The following is a 22,452-nucleotide window of genomic DNA, read 5'->3' as shown; positions in this document are numbered from 1 at the left end:
ACAATAACAACAAAATTATATTATCTCTATACCATTATGTAGATATCTACCAGAATTTTTGTTTTCGGAATTGGTTCTGGAGAATTTCCCTTTTATAAAATTAGTATAGATTCACTTAACACATATCGCTATATTTTGCCCAATTTACACAATATCTTTATAAATTATAGCCTGTGTTCTGAACTATAAGCTATATTATTGCAAAGTTTGAACAAAATGCATTCAGTAGATTTTTCCTGAAAGAATAACAAACATAAAAACATCCTCACAGACTTTCGCATTTATAACAGTAATACTGTACTTTATGAGGTTGCAATATTTTAGCCGGGATGATCTAATAGATAGAACATATGCATTTAAACCGATTGCAGTGGATAAAGAGAGGAGCTCTATTGATACGCTTTTCTTTTAAATCATCTTGTGCTCCTCGGTAAAATAAAACGTGAAGAAATTGCATGAGTAGAATCAAATTCTGCCACCTGATCACTGGAACAGTTTGTTGGAAAAAGCTCCAAGCCTTTTTATTAGAACAAGATCTTTGCTCAGCAGTTAGAAAATTAAATGCCGTTACAAAATTATTTGTAAGAAGAGTGGCGATGGTGACAATGGTGAGAATATGAGAAGACGATTTGTCTTAGGTTATATTTTATACTAATTTATATAGTCATTTATAAATGACGAAATTGTAATTCATAATTATAAACACAAAGAAGATAGTTGAGAATGTAGTTAATTAATCTAGAAAGACCAAGCACTATATTTAATTGTTTCATTATAATTATGTTTATTAAATGTACAGGGCACAGTTCTTTTGCTGAGTAATGCCTCTTTCGCAGCACTAAAACCAAAAGAAATGCTTTTACATTCATCCAAGCCTAAAATTACACCATAAATAAATCCACTTGAAAAACAATCACCTGCCCCAGAAACGTTTTCAATGTGGTTTAACACTTCTGCTGAATACAGTCGAACTTCAAACTCATGAGAGTTAATTGGCGACGAATCGGTGATTTCGTTTACAGATTTAATGGTGACTACGCCTGCTGATCCTCTTGTAACCAGTAATAAATCGACAAATTCTAACACAATTTTTGAGAGATTAATAATTTCCTCTAAATCATTACTTTTCGTTATATTGTTTTTTGGTTTCAAAAAGTCAGCCATTGCTCGAAGCTCCATTATATTTGGTGAAGCGTATTTAACACGATGATTGCTTGATAGAGCTTTTATAGCTTTTCTTCGATCTGTAGGCTCAAAAAACACTGGAAAAAGAAAAAAGTTTAATCATTATTAGCCATAAAAGTTAATTTTCATAACAAAAACTTTCATAGCTACGTAGTAGATATCTATGGTTGAGTATATGTCAAATTTTGACGTTTATCTTTAAAATTTTAATTACATACACATACACATTTGACAGTCAAATCAACCAAACCAACTGAAGTAACTGACTTGACTCCACCCTACGCTACAACTTATTTTAGTTACATTGTATGACTGTATGTTAACATAATACATTATACAATATAAAATATTTCATGAAACAAAGTTGTAATATCGTTTCGTTAATAGTTTAACAACAAGTTTAGTCTTACAGTTTACAAGTTAACATAATTATTTTTAAATTAATGTGTTGTTCGTGTAACTTCAAAAATAAAGTTTTTATTAAAGTGTATTGAATATTACTGAACAGTTAAATTTAACACTGAAAGAAGTATAAGTATTAAACCAAGTGAGTACATAATTTATTTAAGTATTTATAAAATTTGTACATTCTTAATTTTTTTGCTCTTTGGGGACAAGTTTCAAATGAATTTTATAAATAACTATAATGTAAAAATACATAAAGCAAACTATCTGTTGTGTAATGACTTTTATTTGTATTATTTAAGTTTTGTTATTTAAGTGTTGTTGTCAGTATTTACTAAGAATAAATATTTTACATATCTTAAATTACATTTATTTAAAAAAGTTTAGCTAAAGCTTGTTAGAAACGAGCTTGTATAGCTGCAGATGCAGGTACTGGGTTTTCTGTTCAAGAATGACACAAGTAGTAGTAGTAGTAGCCTTATGTATGGAAATTGGTAGAGCTTTAATTCCTGTGACTTGGAAAGCATATAAAGCTGATGGACCATGACTAAATTTTTTCTGTATATTATAAGATTAAGGGAATAGAGTGCAGCTGTGATTTCACACACACTTGTGTTCTCTTGTGCAAATGCAATTGCAAGAATGAGCGCTATGCTGGTTATCGAAATTCACATGTTGAACAAACTAATAAAATTAAAGTTTAAAGAATTAATAAGTTTTTCTTAATCCTTATAAAAAACTTAACTAATTAAGACTGGAAAATTCTACTCATCATTTTAGTTCAATCAGTTGGATACAATTGGTTTAAATTTCAGTGGCATTATTTGCCATATTGACTAACAGCTAACAAGTGATGTAGAAATTTGTAAACATTTTGGATTTGTTTTGAATCTTTGGCTTTTGTATTAATATAGTTATTTCTAATAGGAAATGTGAAAATCAAATAGAATTTAGTCATGGAAGTAAAGAAAAATAATAAATTTTTGGGCTTGATGTTACTGAAATTGTTTCTATTAATTAAATGGATTAATACTAACATTTCGAAAATAAAATATATCATGTGATATATTGTCATATGACTAACATAATTTAGTTTGTTAGACTCATGAGCAAAAACAATGTTATCTTGAAATACATAGAAAATAAGTCTTTACAACTAATAAGTTGAGGTAGTATTGCTCTTAATAAAAAATATTCAATTATTATATGATAAAACAGCCTTTTTTATGTTATATTTAGTATTATTGAAAATATATTGACCTGAATTTTTGCCTTTTTAAAGTTTTGTATGGTACCCTGTGATAGTTAATTTATTGTGTTAGGTTTTCAGAGTAGTTCTTGGTGGTCACTTAGTGATGCTAGTTATTATTATTATATCATGTTAAATAATAATTGTATTGTATGAGACATGTCATTTTAAGATCATCATTGTAAGTTCACCTCAGTAAATAAAGGTCCTATGAATAATGTCTTAAAAATATACATACTTGATTTAATAAATATATCCAGGGAAAGAGAAATATGTACGATATATTGAAAGATAAAATAATATATGTTTCGTTTGAGTACAGCCATGTCCCTCCAACTCAAACAAGGTGTCAAAAGACAATTATGTATATAATATAGTAAGAAAGGAGGGCTCAAGGAACCTGGCACTTTTCAGATTTAAATTAACAATAAAAACATTAAAGGAAATGATAAATTCAATTGGCCTTGAATACCAAATTCTGACATTATTTTTTAATTTTAGGACCTAATAACCAATTTTTTTTCTTTTTCTATATTTTTTATTTATTTTAGTAAAAAAAATATTTTATATTTATAGTATTAATAACCCAAGTCAAATATATTGTTTAATATTAATTTTATATCAATTTTAATAAGTATATGCTCATAAGATTTTTTTTGCATTAAAAATCAAAAATTTCCCACAGTTAACAACGCGTGTGAACTCTTTAGCATTGTGTATGTAGCAAATGTATGACTGCTAGTCGTTTCGTAAGAATTGCGAAACTTTTCACGTTTGTTATTCATCGCAGTCTCATAACCTTGGTTTTGAAGTAAAATATCTACCTTTAAACCTAGCACCATTAATGGCGTGTACCAAGGCTTTTAGTTTGCTCTAGTTATATTTTTCAATTTGCATGAACATTGTTTTTCACTAATTCTGTTTATTAATTTGTATACTATAATATTGCTTAAAAAGTATTGTTTGAAAATATAAAACTAGTTTATTTCATATTTTATTTTACACTACTTTTAAACAGAATTATATTATATTTTAATATATTTAGATATTTTTTTTAAAACGTGTATCATCATCTCTAATAAATAAATAATTAAATAAAATAAATAATTTATGCCTCAAATACATAGTCTTTGATAATTTAATACTTTGATAAAGCTTTTCTAGTATAGTGTTGGTTATTTATTTTAATGCAATATTCATGGGAACTACCAGGTTGATTTGAAACAGATTGGTAGGAATAGATAGATTATATACTTTCTCATTAAATGAGCTTATTGAGAAAGGTATATAGAGCCCGAAGCAACAGGTATTGTTTATAATAATAGAAGTTGCCAACTTGCAAAAAAATACCCATAAACGCAAAGATAATAATGTACTAAATACGTAATATCGATATATATATCTTCATAAAATTCTGAATACAGTCATACGACGATAACTAGTTTTTGTTCATTAGTGTTACTGCGAGGTTATTTCACTTTATATAATTTGAAACGTCTTTTATTACTCACATTGCATATTCCGTCATTATAATTACAGGTCAAGTTTAATAGTAGCGGAAGACAACCGATGGGAAATCTAGAACATTGAGGTCATTATTCTTTTGAGTACAAATAAAATATTTGTTACAGACAAAAATGAAGAAACGAAGCTTAGCTGGTAATTGTGGGATAGTCGTTTTTGTAATTGCCCTTGTGACTGTGGCATTGGCATTCGGCACGCCCAACTGGCTCGTTAGCGACAATAGGATACGAGGAGCTAAAATGGACAGGTGATTTAAATACATAGATTCCTATATCATAAATTCATTAAATAGTTATCGTTTTTACTAATATTACAAATACCATTAACAATCTCTACAGTGGAGCATCGCGTTCGATACGTTCCAAACCTTTTGCTTTAAATAAGAGAAGTCCAGACGTGATGCAGTTACGGACTTTTAGTTCCCACTCAGATGTACCATTCTGTGACAATTTGTTCGATACTTATTTATAATTTGTAGGCTTGGTTTGTGGAGTCACTGCTTCAGATCTCTACCGGATCCTCTAGATGTGAATCAAAGGCGGTTTTTTGTCGGGTGTCGTTGGGTTTACGATCCATTCACAACTGGCTATGACAAGATACGTGGATACCTGTTGCCCGGTTTGTATTCATGATGATTAACGGATTATGGTACATGAAAGACTCAGTTCAAACATAAAACAGTTTAACATAATTAAAAAACCTTACGTTCGCTTCGAATGTCGCGTCCAAATTAGTCGTACAGTGAAATACGTGTTAAAGTTGCTTTCGACATCCATTTTCTATGTAGCGTTTTAAGTCTTAACGCACAACTTGGTAGCCAAGAAATCATTTGCAAACAATTGTACAAATCTAATCATTAAACCTTGTTAAAATGGCGGATCAAAATAAACCTGTGTTTAGGTTTTTTCTTACCTATTTTAATCATAATATAAATTATTTCTTTTTCAGGATTTATGGTAGCTACTCAGTTCTTTTTCACGCTGTGTCTGATTGGAGTCTTGATATCAACGATATTAGTCATATTCTTCTTCCTATGTAGTGGTCCAAATCAACACAGATATGTACTTTTAATTAAAGGTATAGGATACATAATGTTAGGAGCAGGTGAGATAAATTTATTTAGTTTTATCGTTTTTAATAGTCAACATTTGACATAAATAATTATGTTAACCATTTTTCCAGCAATAAGCGGTGCTATAGCAGTTATAGTTTTTGCATCACTTGGAAATACTGATGGATGGATGCCCGATCATTCTAATAATTATTTAGGTAAATATATTTTACTGTTTTTTCGGGAAATTTAGAGATAATTCAAGACTTTTGACGCGGCTTTGTTTTTAGCCAATTTAGACAGTACTTGTTATTACGGATACTCGGTAAAATTATAGGTCAAATGTTTTCGTTATTATCCCATTTATGTCGATTGCAACTTGAAAGTGTAATTGAGGGAAATATGGAGGGAGTCCAGCGCAAGGCCGTTTCTTCAAATGACTACCTTTGTTATTACTGAATGAGTTTGACCCGTAGCTTAATACCCGTAGTTTAACCGTAAAAAAACATAATGTATGTTATATATCCCTTGAGAATTTTATCTTTCATTAAATACTAATTATTATATACATTACTCAAGACTTTTGAAGAACTTTTAGAAGTTATTAAGAATAAAATGCGTAAAATACCATCTGTTTTTTTTTAATTTCATAAAAGAAGTTTTGTTTATTTTTATAAATTTTATTAAACGAATACCTTATCATTTTTTAACGATTCTTTCACATATATTATGACCACAATACGTGCAGTCGCGATGCATCAGAGGGTGTTGCGTATAAATCAGTACGTTGTGTTGTGACTTGTGGCGCTATGGTTCGCAAATACAGGGCACAAAATCGAGCACGGTCAACGTATATTCACATCTTAAATAAACAGTTCTAATACTAAAATATTAAATTAAATAATAATAAACCATTCTTTTATTTTTATTTGAGATAAAATTCAAGTGCTGTATTATATTTTGGTGTTATATTTTTTTAGGGTGGTCGTTCGGCCTCGGTGTCGTGGGCGTTGTAGCATGTCTCATCACCGCAACCTTATTCCTCACCGAAGCGAATATACAATTGAAAAAACGCAACCGTTTTAAAGAGTCCCAAGCACGCTTCGAGTTGGAGAACGAGTCGAAGGCGTAACGATAATCACTGATTATATTTCTAATAGGAGACTCAATCAAATTAATACAAAAACTTATAAAAATAAATCAAAAGACAATTAAAGTAACCAGAATTTTTGTGTTTTATATTTTTAAAGTATTCAATAAAAAAAATGATCAGCCATCTAATTTGATTCTGTGCCTAATCAGGAGCTGTCACTAGGTGTTTTTTTTTTTTAATTATAAGTTGGGCTGAAATAAAACTGTTAAATTAAAGTGTCCTTATTAAATATTTAGGTATCATTATATTGATCTAACAAATTTTGTCAATGTTAGAATGATCCCGCAGTGTTCTCATATACTTAAGAATTCCACCTCATTTTAATGATATACCATAATAAAGATATACATACTTTACTGTATAGATTTATTGATATATTATTAAGTTAATTCTTAGAAGTTGATAAGTTGTTATGAATTGTAAATTTTTATTTACTTTAAAAGTAGTAATTATTAAGCTTTTTACAACTTTCTGTGTAAAAGTGTATAAATTAATCTTAAATGAGGTGATTTTTTAATTAAAATTAAATATTTGACAAAATCTATAATAATTGCCACCAATTTATTTTTAAGTATTTTTTAAATTCTTTTAATTGTACTGAAAAACTAATTATTGTATTGTTATATGAAACTGACAACATTTTTTAGTAATGTAAAGTTTATCTAGAAAATAAATAAAAAAATAGACGACCTTAATCATAAGGTCGTCTATTTTTTTAAGCGTCGTCTAATTTATAAGCTTGAATAGTTCATTACATCAGTAAGGAACTAGTCGAGCTTATAAACTATAAAATTTAAATTCGTTCGACTTATAAGCACTTCGCAGTGTTTTTTAGTTTCCGTAGACACAGCAAATCAGGTAGATAGATAGATAATAAATAGTTTTAAAAGTCCGTCCATTGTTCACTGTATTTTTACAAAATAAGCTTACATTTTTATTTAAAGTTAATGGTATTTCGGTGTTACAGTTATATTAAAACCATTCATTATATTTTTATATATTATAATAGAATTAGAATGAAAATTGTGCGACTAAGTGAAAATATGCGCAATTCGACTGCCACATGTGCGATTGAGTGGCTCTTAATTGACTGTCATAGTTTAATAGCTTTCGCTTAAGTCGTAAGAGTTTTTCTATTCTTTTTTTATTTACATATATAACTTTTATTTTAGTTTATACGAACCTCATAAAATGATCTGGTATTCTATTTGATATTTACTTATCGATTTAATTATTTTAATTAATATAGCTTTAAATATTGTAAGCTTTGTAATGATTGTATTATTATAAGGATTGCCAACATTTTTCGAAAGTATTATTAACTATTTTATTCTTTTTATACATTTACATCTATATTTGTTTTAATGAATTTCCATTACAATTGTATAATCTTAAGTTATATAATAAGGCACAATCAAATAAACGTCCAATTATCTGGTTAGTTCAAAACTATTCCGTCCACAAGTTCTACATATCTGAACTACTTATGATCTTTATTTACATGTATCATTTATATTAATTTTATAATAAATTTTCGATTTTATTTTTTTGTTTTATTTCTTTCAGTATCGCATATGCGCATATACGCATAATGTCATCGAGGTCGAATCAATTGCCTCATTTTTATATATCTAAAAATAATTTAATCGCAATAAACTATGGAAATGTTGTAATGTAATGTTAAATGAAATCAACGATAATAAACGAAAACTTTGTTGTTATTGGATTTGTCAAATACCCGTGTCTGTAAATGGAATAATAAAAATACGAGGCAATATTGTGTGGCGTATTAAATAAATAATAATATAAAATATTACAGATAAAATTCTTCAGACTAAAACACACACGATACACGATTTTAACTTTGACGTTTCATAAATTCAAATCAATTTGTAAAAAATACATTGGTGAAGGCATATTATTCAATACACTACAACATCTGTTGACTTCCAGGCAGGATATATTACATACATAATATACATATATAATTGTATTTAACTAACATGATTGTATTTTTAAATGTTGAAAAAGAGTAACTACTGAGATTCTTGCCGGTTCTTCTCGGTGGAGTCTTCATTCCGAACCGGTGGTAGCTTCACTTAATATAGTCTTGTAAAAGCCTATTTGAAAAAAGTATATTGTGTTTTGATTTATGACTTCGCATCGTAGTACGTTGCGACGTCGGGTCGTAACGCATTCTCGTAATTAGGAAAATGTCACATGTTGTGATAAACGGTACGATGCTGTGTCGTGAAAACTAATGATTCAAACTTAGTGCGGTGCTGCATATGATTCTTAAATATGACGCACAACATTAATGTAGAACAATTGATATTTCTCATGGAATATTATTTCGCGTTATAGTACAAAACTGAAAAAGATTACCAAGACGATAATATGAATAATAGGAAAACATATTCGCAATTTTTTCTTCAAACTATAACGTCTACGTATTAAAAACTTGCCTTGCATTACGATGATATTAGAAAACTAAAACGTAGTACGCTACGTTTTAGTTTTCTAAGATACATTGTAAATTTACAATAGACGATATCATATCATACGGTGATATGTTGTGACCCTAAGAGTATTATACAAATTTATTTTTAAAGTTATACTGCCATTTTGTAAAACAATAACACTAATTGTTAGAGTACTATCAAACGCCATTAAATAATTATTTTTTTTGTGAAGGTGATGCTAGGTAAATTAGGAAAAATAGACGTGTGATTTAAATTTACAATATTAATATATTCCTTATGATTTACAGATGACAAAAAATCACTTCAAACGTGATATTAATCATAAATCAGTTAACTAATATAGTTTATTTATGTTGTATATAGTAGCTTCTTTTTCCTAAAAGTAAAGGGAAGGAATAGGTAGGTACTCTAAGCTTAGACTATTACTATAGATACTAAAGGATTTAGGTACATACCTACGTAAATCTTTTATTTATTATTTCTATTTAATTTATTAGTGCATTAATATGCTCCTAAGAGTGTGTTCCACTAAGCACTCACAAATATCACGCAAATTAGCGGTTTTCCCCATTCAACTTTATTTAAATAATTTTAAAAATATAATTAACTTGGCACTCGACAGTTAGATATTTGTTGATGCAGGTCACCAATGCTACAGAATCTACTTCCGATTTTGAAGAGTTAAATGATATTATAGAAAATTCTTTACTTTTAAAACCCAGTAGCAGAGTTGAGCTCGGCATGAGCGAAAATAATGACGTTATTACTGATGTATTCACCACGAGTATAACGACAGTGGTACAAATGTAGAATGGCCTAACGAACATTTTGATCATTGTAACGACTCTATGAGGGCCACCACTCACCAATAAGAAAACTAAGTTGTGCTAAATTGCTATCAATTTGCTATATTCATTTAATATAATGTATTGCGATTGGAATATATTGAGAAAGTGTAAAATAAAACTGATAAAAAATATCTAAATAATGTATGGATACTAAATAGATTTCTTACATAGTTATCACTCTTGTTTTTACAAGTTACTTTGATAGTCTATTTAAAATTGAAGTGACATTTCGATTGTTATGGATACGTCAAGCCCATAGAAATTAAACCGACAAAAACAACATCTGTCAAAAGTCAAACTGGAAATTATTTTTCGGTCAAATTGATGAATTATAAGCTCGAATATATATACATATTATACAGCCGATATATTTGTTAATAAATGAGAAGTAATAATTGCTAATTATAACAATGACTGCGGCTAATAATGAATATCCAAAGGCTTCAAGTAAGTTGATTTGCGGGCACGCCCTTTAAGTTTTGATTAAATCGGTGTTTCTTATTCAGTTTCTTTGTTCACAATTAATTTTAACTCTTATTATCAAATAATGAACTAATACTTATTTATTATTATAGATGCCACCCTGATAGGAGCGACCATTACATATGTTGCGGGACTGTTTCTGTTGTTGTCCTTTGCTGGACCATATTGGATAGAATCATATTCGGGGATGTTCTCTTCGTTTAAACACATGGGCTTATGGGAATACTGTTTTGATCGCTTCAGATTTCCTTCCTATCAGTATGATAAGTATTTTGATGGCTGTCACTATATTTTTGGACAAGTAAGTTTAGAATATTAGGTAGAACATCTTTAAAAATTAATAGTATTAAAATATTTTGAAATACAAGCTTTTGTATACATAATTAAGTGGTTTATATTTAAAAAGTCTGTTGACTCGAGGTGCTCCTTTGCCTGGAGCCAATTCTGGGTCTGGAATCAATTTGCTTGGAATACAAATGCATTATCATTGGAACTGAACCTGAGAACAACTTCAATGATGCAGGATAAGAGGAAGTGTTTCTAATTTAGCTTGCTAGATCGAACTTAAACAAACTAACAAACAATCATTTCGAGTTAAACAAAAGCTTGTAACTGTAAACTGTAAATATATGTTATATTGCAATTTACAAATAAAAACTTGTAAATGTACTATAATCAGTACTTATATTGATTAACTTATATTGCTTGCAGGAATTATATGTCATCCGGGAATGGTTGCTGCCGGCATGGTTAATGGCAGTTCAGACATTTGTGACACTGGCTTTGATGCTGTCTTTCATGGCACAGATACTACTGGCATGTGTGGTTGTTCGCATGCCACTTAGAACAGTGCTGAGATATGAATGGATATTTGTATCCATTTCATTTGTAATGGTTGCCATATCTAGTAAGTTTCTTCACTCATCATTTAATATCTATAATATTTAAATCAAAGATTTAAAATATTTATCATAATTAATATTTTATTTCTTTTGATTTATAAAAGAGTTATTGTTCCTCTTAACTACAATTTTATATCTTATATTACTTCTATGATAAAAGCTAAAAAAGTTCAGGTTACATTCTCCCATTACATCAAAACATTAAAATATGATCTATGCTCCATTAGCTCAACTAAATACCAATATAATTTAACAAAAATGGTGTGTACTGATCCAAAATATACCAAAACACGAAAAAAAATTTGGCTACAACCAAAATATAACTTTACACTACATAAACTGATATAAATTAATCATTTTTATATTATTTCAAGGTGTGTTTCTATTCCTCGCTGTTGCAATATTTGGAGGCAACTGCTACCGTCGTGATTGGTTGCTGTATCCTTCATTCAATGTTCTGTCTTGGTCTTATGCATTTGCTGTCATTGCTTTCATATTGTTTGGTAAGTCTTTAATTATTTTTAAAAAATTACTATTCTATGCTTCGTTATTGTTGTTATTGATTTATGTCACAAATAAACCATCTTTGTATACAGTTATATATTAAAGAAGTATTATTAATTTATATTTTGTAGGATTGGCAGCAGTTCTTTTATTTTTGGAATCACGTAAATTGTACGAGCTGCGATTGGAAGCTAAAAATCTAGTAGCTCAAATGCAACACAGCCAGCCTGAACATGCTTTGCATCAGTTGCGTGATCAGCTACATCAACAACAACAACTTGGGTACTTTAGGAACTAACCATTATAATATATTCTACTATAAACAGGTTTTATTAAAATAAATAGTTATGAAACTATTGCCATGTAAACTCAACAAAAATATTCACATAGTTTGGTTGTGGAAATAGTTAACACAATGATTTACATTATTTTTGACCTTATGGTGCATTTTTTCTGATATATATAGTAAATTGTGTTGGCAATTTTTTGTGTTTGTGTAACAAAATATTTGCCAGTTTTCTTTTTATATAAAATCAGCCTTAGATAATCTTGCATTAGTTATGAATTAGGAGTCTTTAAAATATTAATCATACTATCTGAAGACAAAACTGACTTAAACTTGTATTTGTAGTATTAAGATTTATATACTTTAGTAATATTGGTAAAATTAGGACTTGCTATTGTAATGTTTAATTTTGAGTTTAAGTTTGTATATCACATCAATGCTGAGACGGCTCAAAAGATATATTTTGAAGGTATATTTTATAGTTAAAAATAAGATATTGAATATGAAGTGACAGCTTAATCAAAAAAGGAGTAAAATTATTAATTTGTATTTGAATAATGTTCTTGAGATTGCAGTGAAATGATAAGTTGGTAACAATGAAGACACAACTTTCAGAATTTTAATAAAAGATTTATTATAGTCAGAAGACAACATATATATATAATTTCAATTAAACTTTTCAGAAATGATGTCACAACATAATTTTAATGACTAAAACAATCAAAATATATCATGCTATAGAGAAATTGGATTTTAGTTCATAATAATGAATAAATATTATATTAATTATCATAACATCTGGTCCAGGTTTATAAAGACACTTATTTCCATGAATCTCATTTTGCAATGAAATCCGTCCATAATGTAAAAAGTATTCGATTGACATTGTATGTATAAGGTTAGACTCATATTACATATCAATAAGGAGCCAAGAGGGCCTAATGATAGACTGTCAAACAAAATTGTTGCTCTATTTCGAATCTGACACGTCTAACCATCACAACATATTGAGTAGTATGATGGAATCTCATAATTATTCTCGTAAAATCGGTGAGGAGCCCTTAGTCCAGTCCAGTGAGATTTTATAGGTTATTGTATGATTATATAATAGACTACCATCATCGATATGTTGTATCTCATTACAAACACTGCCATGGCAATAGAATGTGATGTGAGTCTTAATGTTAGTTTATCTCTTTTTATTAATTTGATAATTTCTTAAGTATGCATTTAATGTTTTAATAAGTTAAATTTATATTAGTTTTTTATACTTTAGTTTTAGTTAGATGTTAAATTTGTTGCTTAAATTGTCATTTAAAGTATTTAAGAATTATGTAACATTATTTACTTAACCTTTTTATTTTTTTTATAATTTTGTTAAGATAGGATTACTTGCATACATTAATTTGACATATGGCAATAGATTGCACAAGGTTTTGGCTATGGCAAGGATCGATTAGTAAAATTATGAATATGAGCTTTGTTGTCTATTAATATTTCATATACTAAACGCATTCCAATAGCTACGTTTCATGTCAAAGAGGACATCATGCATGAACTCCCTATTTTTTATAACAATACTGATACTTAATGTAATGATATGAAAACCTTTTTATAATATTAAAAAAATATTTTTATAAAACAAAAATTAAAAGTGCACATTGACTGTATGACATAAGTTTTCTAGTATTAAAAGTGTATTTTCGTATATAACCTTTTTTATTTTCATTCAACCACCATGGGTGTTTGAATGAAAATCCCATCACAATATTTAACATCTCAGTTCTCAAGGTTGGTGGCGCATTGGCGGTGTGAATGCTTAATGTTTCTTACTGTGCTAATGTCTACGGGCGGTGGTGACCACTTACCTGCCCTGTCTGTGTCTGACAATTATTAAAACGCACAAAATAAATTAAAATAATTTTGACAGTAAATTTAAAATAACTTTTCAGGTAATGTGGTATATATGTAATTACAAATCCACGTAGTTAAAAAAATAAAAAATTTTTTTTTTAAATAAACCTGTATAAAAATATTATTTTTAAATATGCATTCTGCATGAAGATTTTTGTTTTCCTGTAAAAAAATATTTAAATTTTTTGCAATTTTTTAAATTATTAAAATCAGCGGAGATAAACAAAACAAAGTAACCGAATAATAAAGGGAGTGAGCATACATAAATATTATAGATAATAATTAGTGCTTTATTTGCGTAAGTAGGAAATAAATAAATATCATGAAATGCTCTTAAATGCAAACTAGATGGTCAACAGAGTGAGCAAATGTATCTATATGACAGTATATTGTCTTTGTATTAAATAAGACCACTTATGTGGAGCAGGAAAAGTGTCTCGCATTGCCACATGGTAGAGGAACAACTGTCAATGATAAAATAAATCATTTTCGATTATTTAATGGAATGATTGACGCTAGAAGATTTTTCAGTAGAATTGCATGCCAGATCTGATCAAAAGCTTTCGATATATTTTAACAGACAGCTTTGGAAAGCTTTGGAAAGCCATATTGACTATATAGTTAATATATTTATTAAAAAATAAAGTAAACTTACCAGGTTTTTTGTATTCGGTGCATAACTTGAGAACGTAGTCCATAGTGGTAGCTGGTAAATTGCCGTCTAGCACAACGAGCGGTGCATTTTTTAATACGTTAATATGTTTATTTATCTGTAATAAAAATTGGGCGCTAATTACTTTTGGGACAATTATAATTATTAAAAACGTTGAGCAGGGATGGCTCACAGGTTAGAACATGTTAATCTTAACGATGGTAGCAGGGTCAAAGCCGGGCAAGCCCCACTGACTTTTCATGTGTCGAATTTATGCTTAAGTATAATAGGTCGTGCTCGACGGTAAGTGAAAACATCGCGACGAATGTTTTGTTGTTTTCTTTACTGCTTCATTGCTGGTTGGTGGTTACACATGTGTCGGATAAAAGTTTGCCGCATGTGCATTCACCATACAGCAGCGAAGCAGCGTAGCGGAATATGCTTCGAACCTTGTCTTGAAAAGCTGAAAAGGCCTAAGTCCAGCAGTGGGACATTCATATGTTGTTATTCTATTATATTTATAAAATTTACATCATATTTCGTTCAGGTCGAACTGCCTCACTTTATTCATACACTATTACACTTTATTCAGAACGATTTGCCCTCCACTCCATTAACAGTATATTCAAAGCTCCATGCGTACGAGTAACATTAGCTAGTTTATATTAAGTACCTTATATTGCTATTCATACATAAATATTACTTACAAGATCAATAGTAACATGATTGTGAATATCCATGTCTCCCAGTCCCATTATACATTCGCCTTTCTTATCAAACATGGCTGCGTATATTGCTGTCCGTGCGTTTGTTATAATGCAACCTATTAAAAAAAAGTTTTTAATATAAAAAACCTACTTCAAAAATTTTATATAATTTGTTATGGTCGTTATTAAACTAAGGAAGTATCTAAAATATCTTAAGTTGTTTACTCATGTAAATATATTATTTGGTAACAACAAAATAGTGGTGTATTTTTATATGATCGGACTTTTTTTATTCTATAACATTATCTTAATATTATTTGTATATAGATCGGCACAGAGCGACAGATAAAAAATAATGATGCTTGAATGACTGCCAATTTCTTATGTTGAAATGTGAAGGCTATCGCTAGAATTAATCGCAAACGCAAAAATCACCGTCAAACTGTATGATATTATAGACGGTTAAACAGTACATAGCTTAGTAATTAAAAATATAAATCAATCTGTTGTGATTTTATATATTTTATAGTTATCTTTTTAATTATTTAAATATTGAAAAAAAGTCATATGTTATATTTCAAAAACTGTTCACTAATACATTGACTGGTATGGATTAGTAGAGTTAATGTAACGACGACTCCTTGGCCCGCCATCTGTTTTCCGATGATTTTGTCATAAGTGCAGAGACGAAATTTAGCGAAATGCTGCATGTTCATAGACGGAGCGCGCGTATTCTTCCTCGCGTAGCTGTCTACGCGTCGTAGTTCCAGTCGCGAGACATGGCTAGAGCCTGTTAGTGCTCCCGCCACTTTAACGCTTCAAGGGCATTAGGAAGGTCACGCTTTTGTCACTCTGACGGAGCGTCTGGGTCTGTATTTTCATAGACTCCATAAACGCACTAGAACTGTTGCTTTATCGTAGGATCTAATGCAGTGTCCCGGCACTATGCGGATGGCTATTCTTTATTTTTTGGACCTTAACTGTGCAGCGGCGGACGTCGGACAATCTATGTGACCAAACAGGTGCCCGATAAAGGGCCATCGATCGAACAACACTGGCTTTATAATGTCCATGCATGGGATTCGTTAATTCAATACTCAACTTCTCGATCCAGGGCACTAGGAAGTGTTCTTCGATGCCCAAGCGATCGTCCAGGTGGAGGTTCAAGTAATTTCTGTACTTGGTCGACGTACGATGTGGGCGATTTCAAACAAAGAAGTAGTTCTTTGTTCAACGATTGCAACTCGTCTATATCTATCTATCAAGCCAAGGATCAAGTTCTATAGGAAGAACTTTGAGAAGAAACCAATCGAAGAATGTCGTTGATTTCTTTGTCCTTGCTTTAAAATCACGTAAATAATAATCAATTTCGAATACATAAAAATATTGAACTTATTATTAACTTATGCACGAATATATTGTTTTACCTGTTATCAGTGATGTGAAAACAAAATGTTTTCATAGTACTATAAATGATAAATAATGGAATGATAATCAAATCAATTTTTACATAATTTATGCTTCTTTGGAACTTTCAGTTCACGTTGGGTATATTTTATTTAAGAAAATGAGTGACTGTCATAAATTATTTATAAATAGGTACCTACTTGTTTTTGATTACTTTATTCTTAATCCACGTACACATAACCTTATAATTTTTAAAAAGGGATTTTTTTTTGATAAATATGGAAGTTACCCGCAATAACTTATTTAATAATTCAAAGAATTAAAGTATTGAAAGTATTGAGTTTTAGTTTTGAGGAATAAAACGCGTAAGAATACACGTTGAAATGACTATGACTACTAATGAGATAAAACTTGGAAAGCCAAACTATAGATTTAAAGTTTATTTTTTCCGGTGTTTGGAGGGAGCATAGCTATTCCCAAGTCTCAGCTACATAAGCACCGTTCTTAATGAGCGCCATATTAAAATTGGTATAAGTTTAAATAGCCTATTACACAAAAGTTATTTAATTGCAATTATTTACCGTCCAATAATAATCCAGGTGCAATATCTTGTATGTACTGTCCTTCTGCATCGTCTCCGATGACTGTAAGAAGTCGCGCCCGTCCGTCTCGTAGCCGCCATAAAGCTTCTGCCATATTTCTCGCCACGCCGCCTGCACACTGCTCCGTCCTACAGGCGTGAGTACTGCCATCCAGCTAAAAGATTTACCAAAGGAAATTAATGTTACAACATTTTAAAATATAATTCATTTTACGTTCGGTTAGTTTGATTTAGGAAGGATATAGATATAGATATTATGTAATTATGGTTAATAGTTGCGGTATTGTTAATTATTATTATTGTTACGTAAGACTTATTTTGTGATTTCTGTGAATCTCTTAGCAATATAGCAAATCATTTAAAACTAATAAAATTGTCTATATTTAAATATCATGGTCTTTGTGTAGTATCTATTATATTTGAATTTGCAATTGCAGCACGCCAGAAAGATATGTATGTGTAGGTTTGTCGTTAAGATTTTTTTCTATTTGTTTCAAATTAAAGGATGTTTAAAGATTTTTTATAATAATAAATCCCAATAACTAGCCATCCTAGGAGAATATGTTAAATTTTTAATACAATAAAAATGACCAGACATTAAAATACAGTACTTTGTAAAATAACGTTGATGAAACATAACAGTGAACAGTACTAAATTACACCTTTGCGGGTAAGGTCTATGATCTAACTACGGAAAAAAAAATCATTAAATGATTATTTTTAATATATATTTTGCATACGGTAATTATATTCACTTGCATTAGCGATAAAATAATAATGTCTCAGCCTAAGTGTTGCTTAAACTAAACATGAATATAATACGTTATTTTTTAAAATAAATGTCAATGCGCTTGGGTATTAATTCATACTATTATGCCTTGACTTTAAGTACTGACGATGCAATTAAATATTCTTAAAGCTATTATTATACAGTAGGTGACTTATGATGTTATCCGTAACATTATAATATTCTTAAGACAAGTTAAGTCAGTTTGTCAGCAACTGTAGTGTATATTATTAAAAAAACTTTTTTTTGAATTTTATACTTTTTTGTTTGTAGATATTATAACAAGTTAATAGTATAATATTATCTGTTTACCTATTATCTATTATAAAATATTCTTATTCAGCTTATGATTTTAGGTACCCATTATACATAACTTAGGAATCAATATTAGGTACATACTATTATAAGTTTAACAATATAGTATGATGTCGTTTTATATTTTTATTCCTTTGTTAAGTTTGTAGTGCGCCCTTAAGCTAACGAGTACGATAACGCAGTAAAATATACAAACGTAGTCTTTCCCGCCTTGCAATGAAAATCGCATGCAAAGATAGAATTTTATTCAAAACAATCTAGGTCCCCTCGTGTTAAGGCACCATTTTGTTTTGCCTAGTATCGCACTAGCATGTGGCGTTGACCGCAGAGATGGTATCAACCTTTGCACGCGATACTGGAGTGCGCTAGTGGATTATGCAATCCACGTATTTTTGTCCCTATAATAAATAAGAATAATTTATGTTGCGCTAAACCCTAACTTATAAAAGTTTATGCGCACTGACATTAAATTCGCAATGCAAACAGGAGATTTATTTCAAAATCGTTAAAATGTAACACGGTTTTAATTAAGGTATGAAAATTTTAAATTTTAAGTGTTATTACTAATAGTTTCTTATATTTAAACATACGCTCTGTGAATGTGTTGAGCTATCTATTTGATTCAGTTTCCTTAAGAAATATTTATACACAAAATTAATAGACTTAAAGTAAAGTATAACTCGTTGAAAAATCATTTCATATATAATATTTTTTCTTAGTTAAAGATTGATATTATTTCTGTGTGTAAATTGTATACATTATGTGAGTACTTAAATAATCTATATTTACATAAGACGGTAAATTAAACTGTGACGAAACGCTGAATGTTATCTGCTGGGAATAGGCTATCTGTTTGCATAAAAACCTTATTACGAGCTATATTTTGACATTGACTCTGAGAATTGATTGCAAATTCTCAGTGCTCAATAGTCACGTACTTTCCGCCTAGGGAAGTACGTGATTATTATAAACAGCTAATATTTTTTAAATATATGTATGTATTTGATTATATATTTGATACTAGTACTTCTATCAGTAATACAAACGCTAAGATATATATTTTTTTATTTATACAAAAGAATTTGATTGCCGTATGGAATATGAAAATAATCGTTGAATCTTTCTTTATGCGTTATATTAACGCAATGTATTTTAATTGTAATTTTAATTTTAATGTAATTTTAATACGCGTATTTTAATTAGAGACAAAGTGTAACTATTGAGTTTCCTGTTGGTTATTTATAATAGAATCTATATGACAAAGCGGTGGTAAGCCTCAAGTTCAATTAAATTTTGTGTAATGAAGTTCTTGGACGAGTATTTGGATAAAGTATGCTTTGATTTTTATTTAAGTACTATTATTATTATTTTGTTCTGTTACGTAGTAAATAACTAATAATCCTATTTAGCCCTCCAATTAAGCTTAAAGCTTGCGCCATGAGTGGAGACGACAATACCCCCAAGGGGGCCCAACGAACCAGCAACTTTTTTTTACATCGCTAGTCGGCGTAGACCATTGCGCTATTGACGCTTGAATTATATTATTATCGTTTTACGGTTATAGTGGAACAGTCATACTGTAAAGGAATACATTTGGAACTTTTGAATGGGGTCAGACGTCGTAAGTGTTATTTTAAGATTAATTGTTATTAAAATATTTGGTTTCACGCATGTTATTAACCGAATGCTCATCATTTTGCAAAGACATGATGATGATGGGAATCTTTGTTTTCCCATAAAATGTCGAGCGTTCTTTGATAAATAATTTAACTCTTACCGATATAGCAAATAACATTAAATGAATAAAACAGAAGATAATGATGAATAAATTTACATCTAATTAATTCAAATCGATGATAGTGTTTGAGCAACTATTATTACCACGATAATAGATATCCAATACTAATTAATGGTTAATTTGTGTGAACGTAGGCTATGCCTATTGTAATTTGAAACCATTACCATATACGTATGTACGGTATCAAATAACAAATTAATGAGCAAGATTGATGAGCTAGGTGATGTCAAGCTTTATAGAGTGATTAATCTGTTTTGTCAACGGTATCATAAATATTATATCTGATTAAAAAATGTCTTAGCTAGCTGGTATTGTGCTCATGTGTGATCGCAATCCTGCGATAGCATTTGAATTTAAATTGCGTAGTGTGATATAGGACTAATGACGCAACCAACTAAGAATTGCTTCACTGAACTTATCAACTTTCTCGGACCTCGAGATCTGTACTTATTAGCTAGCCACTTAACTAACTAATTAGTTAGGCAGCAACACGTAAAAGCTACTTGAACTCGCTTACAGTTTAGAACAGTTTACGGGAAAGTAATTACGATTAAATAAAACTAAAACATTATACAGTATGGTTTATTAAATAATTAAAACATTCAAATATTCGATAACATCTGATGAGATTAACCAATTCCGTGACCGTGCTAAAATAATACTTTTCTAGATTTATGTGAAATCAATTAAAAGTTCCTTAATCAATTATAGAAAAAAGGTTTAATTAACATTTTAAAACTTAGTACATAATTGAGCTTGAACTAAATTAGGTTAAAATGGTACTTTTTCAAAATTTAAATTTATCGTTACTTCGAGTTATATATTGTGATAATCTATATACGATTAGCAGAAAATAACAAAAAGTCTACCTAATCTTAAGCACTGTTAGTGACTGTACAGGTGCTTTGTTTTGCAGTGTGGTATGTTTTATTGCAATTAAATACAAATGATTAGAAAATAATAATAACGTTCGCTTTGTTAATGATTACTTTATAAGGTTTATTGCTCATGTCGATTGTTTTTTTAATTCATTTGTATGCCTAGCCGCCCGTCCCGACGATGAACAGGTAAAATAAATATTTATCTATTATGTACATATATCTATTTTACACAGGAATATCCAAATTTGGTTGGCACAGTGGTAAAAATTTCTTAATATTTTTTTGGTCTATAACTAAAACTCAATTAATTAATGTCCGTCATTATGATCGATTATAATAAATTTAGTATATATTAACCATTGAGATAGTATATATATAAGTCATGAATAAAAAAGTATATATATTTTGAGGTGTGTGGGTTGTGCTCCCACAACTCACACCTCACAATATATATACTGCTGCAGGGTGTGAATATTAAGAAATTTTTTTAACTCAAAAAATATAAAAACACATAAAGGAAAATAAAGGTACAAAAACTGGATATCCTCAACAGTGCCACCTACATATCGGGATCAACTATACTAGGTCCCAGTCCCAGTGGACTCCATATGGCCACTCCAGTCGAAAAACTTTCGTTAAAATCGGCCAAGCAATAGGAGCAGGAGAAGAATTAAAAAAAAATCACGCACGCCGAAATTTTATGCACTGAAACTGATGGTTGATCGTCCTAATATCTCTGTATGAAGTATCATCGAAATCTTTAGTGTCGATTTTGGAGAACTAAAAGGTATGTTTACAAATATCGCTCGTGTAATAGTTATTATTTGCACGTGAACGAAATAGTTTCTACTACAAAAATACTACAAGCGAGCGCAGTTATATTTAACAGCGAGTGTTTGATATTTGAGATGTAATCTCACGGTTAAAGCTTGCTTTGAGTGTCGTATAAAAGGAATATATAAATAAATGTAAATGATACCTAACGTAATTAGTGATCCTTATTTCGATTATACGATTTTTTTACACGATATCAGTAATAAGTACCACCCACAACATATATTCTACCGCCAGACAGTAATACTTAGTATTATTGTGTTCATATTTGAAGGGTGAGTGAGCCAGTGTAATTTAGAGACATATAATTTTAGTTCCCAAGGTTGCTGGCGCATTGACGATTCAAATAATGTTATATTTCTCACAACACCAATCTTGTTGAGGCGTCTACTCACTACTAGATAGTTTTATTTGTACGTCTGTCTGTCTATTTCATCATAAAAAAATGTAAACGATTATTACAATTATTACGATGCTTTGGTC

The 22,452-nt window shown here is 29.8% G+C and overlaps 3 protein-coding genes across 3 annotated transcripts in view; 2 read left to right on the top strand and 1 right to left on the bottom strand.

Moving 5' to 3' along the window:
* Window positions 1-360: 360 nt before the first annotated feature.
* Window positions 361-22,452, bottom strand: part of LOC113392787 (uncharacterized) — a 150,125-nt gene continuing 128,033 nt past the window's right edge. The window contains exons 8-11 of the mRNA XM_026629377.2: window positions 17,335-17,509; window positions 15,347-15,462; window positions 14,643-14,757; window positions 361-1,262 (exon numbers count right to left, since the gene is read on the bottom strand). Of these exons, the coding sequence (XP_026485162.2) occupies window positions 739-1,262; window positions 14,643-14,757; window positions 15,347-15,462; window positions 17,335-17,509 (930 nt within the window). The 3' untranslated portion in view covers window positions 361-738. The remainder of the gene's footprint in view (window positions 1,263-14,642; window positions 14,758-15,346; window positions 15,463-17,334; window positions 17,510-22,452) is intronic.
* Window positions 1,426-8,110, top strand: LOC113392793 (uncharacterized). The gene is made up of 6 exons (XM_026629385.2): window positions 1,426-1,732; window positions 4,471-4,610; window positions 4,842-4,981; window positions 5,312-5,467; window positions 5,546-5,632; window positions 6,395-8,110. Exons 2-6 carry the CDS (start codon window positions 4,477-4,479, stop codon window positions 6,544-6,546), a joined length of 669 nt encoding a protein of 222 aa, XP_026485170.1. The 5' UTR covers window positions 1,426-1,732; window positions 4,471-4,476; the 3' UTR covers window positions 6,547-8,110.
* Window positions 10,138-13,023, top strand: LOC113392790 (uncharacterized). The gene is made up of 5 exons (XM_026629382.2): window positions 10,138-10,345; window positions 10,474-10,682; window positions 11,093-11,288; window positions 11,658-11,786; window positions 11,919-13,023. Exons 1-5 carry the CDS (start codon window positions 10,309-10,311, stop codon window positions 12,083-12,085), a joined length of 738 nt encoding a protein of 245 aa, XP_026485167.1. The 5' UTR covers window positions 10,138-10,308; the 3' UTR covers window positions 12,086-13,023.

Source organism: Vanessa tameamea, chromosome 5, assembly GCF_037043105.1.
Source record: "Vanessa tameamea isolate UH-Manoa-2023 chromosome 5, ilVanTame1 primary haplotype, whole genome shotgun sequence".
NCBI lineage: Eukaryota > Metazoa > Arthropoda > Insecta > Lepidoptera > Nymphalidae > Vanessa > Vanessa tameamea.
Note: the sequence above shows the minus strand (reverse complement) of the source record. Positions and strands in the feature narration are given on the sequence as shown.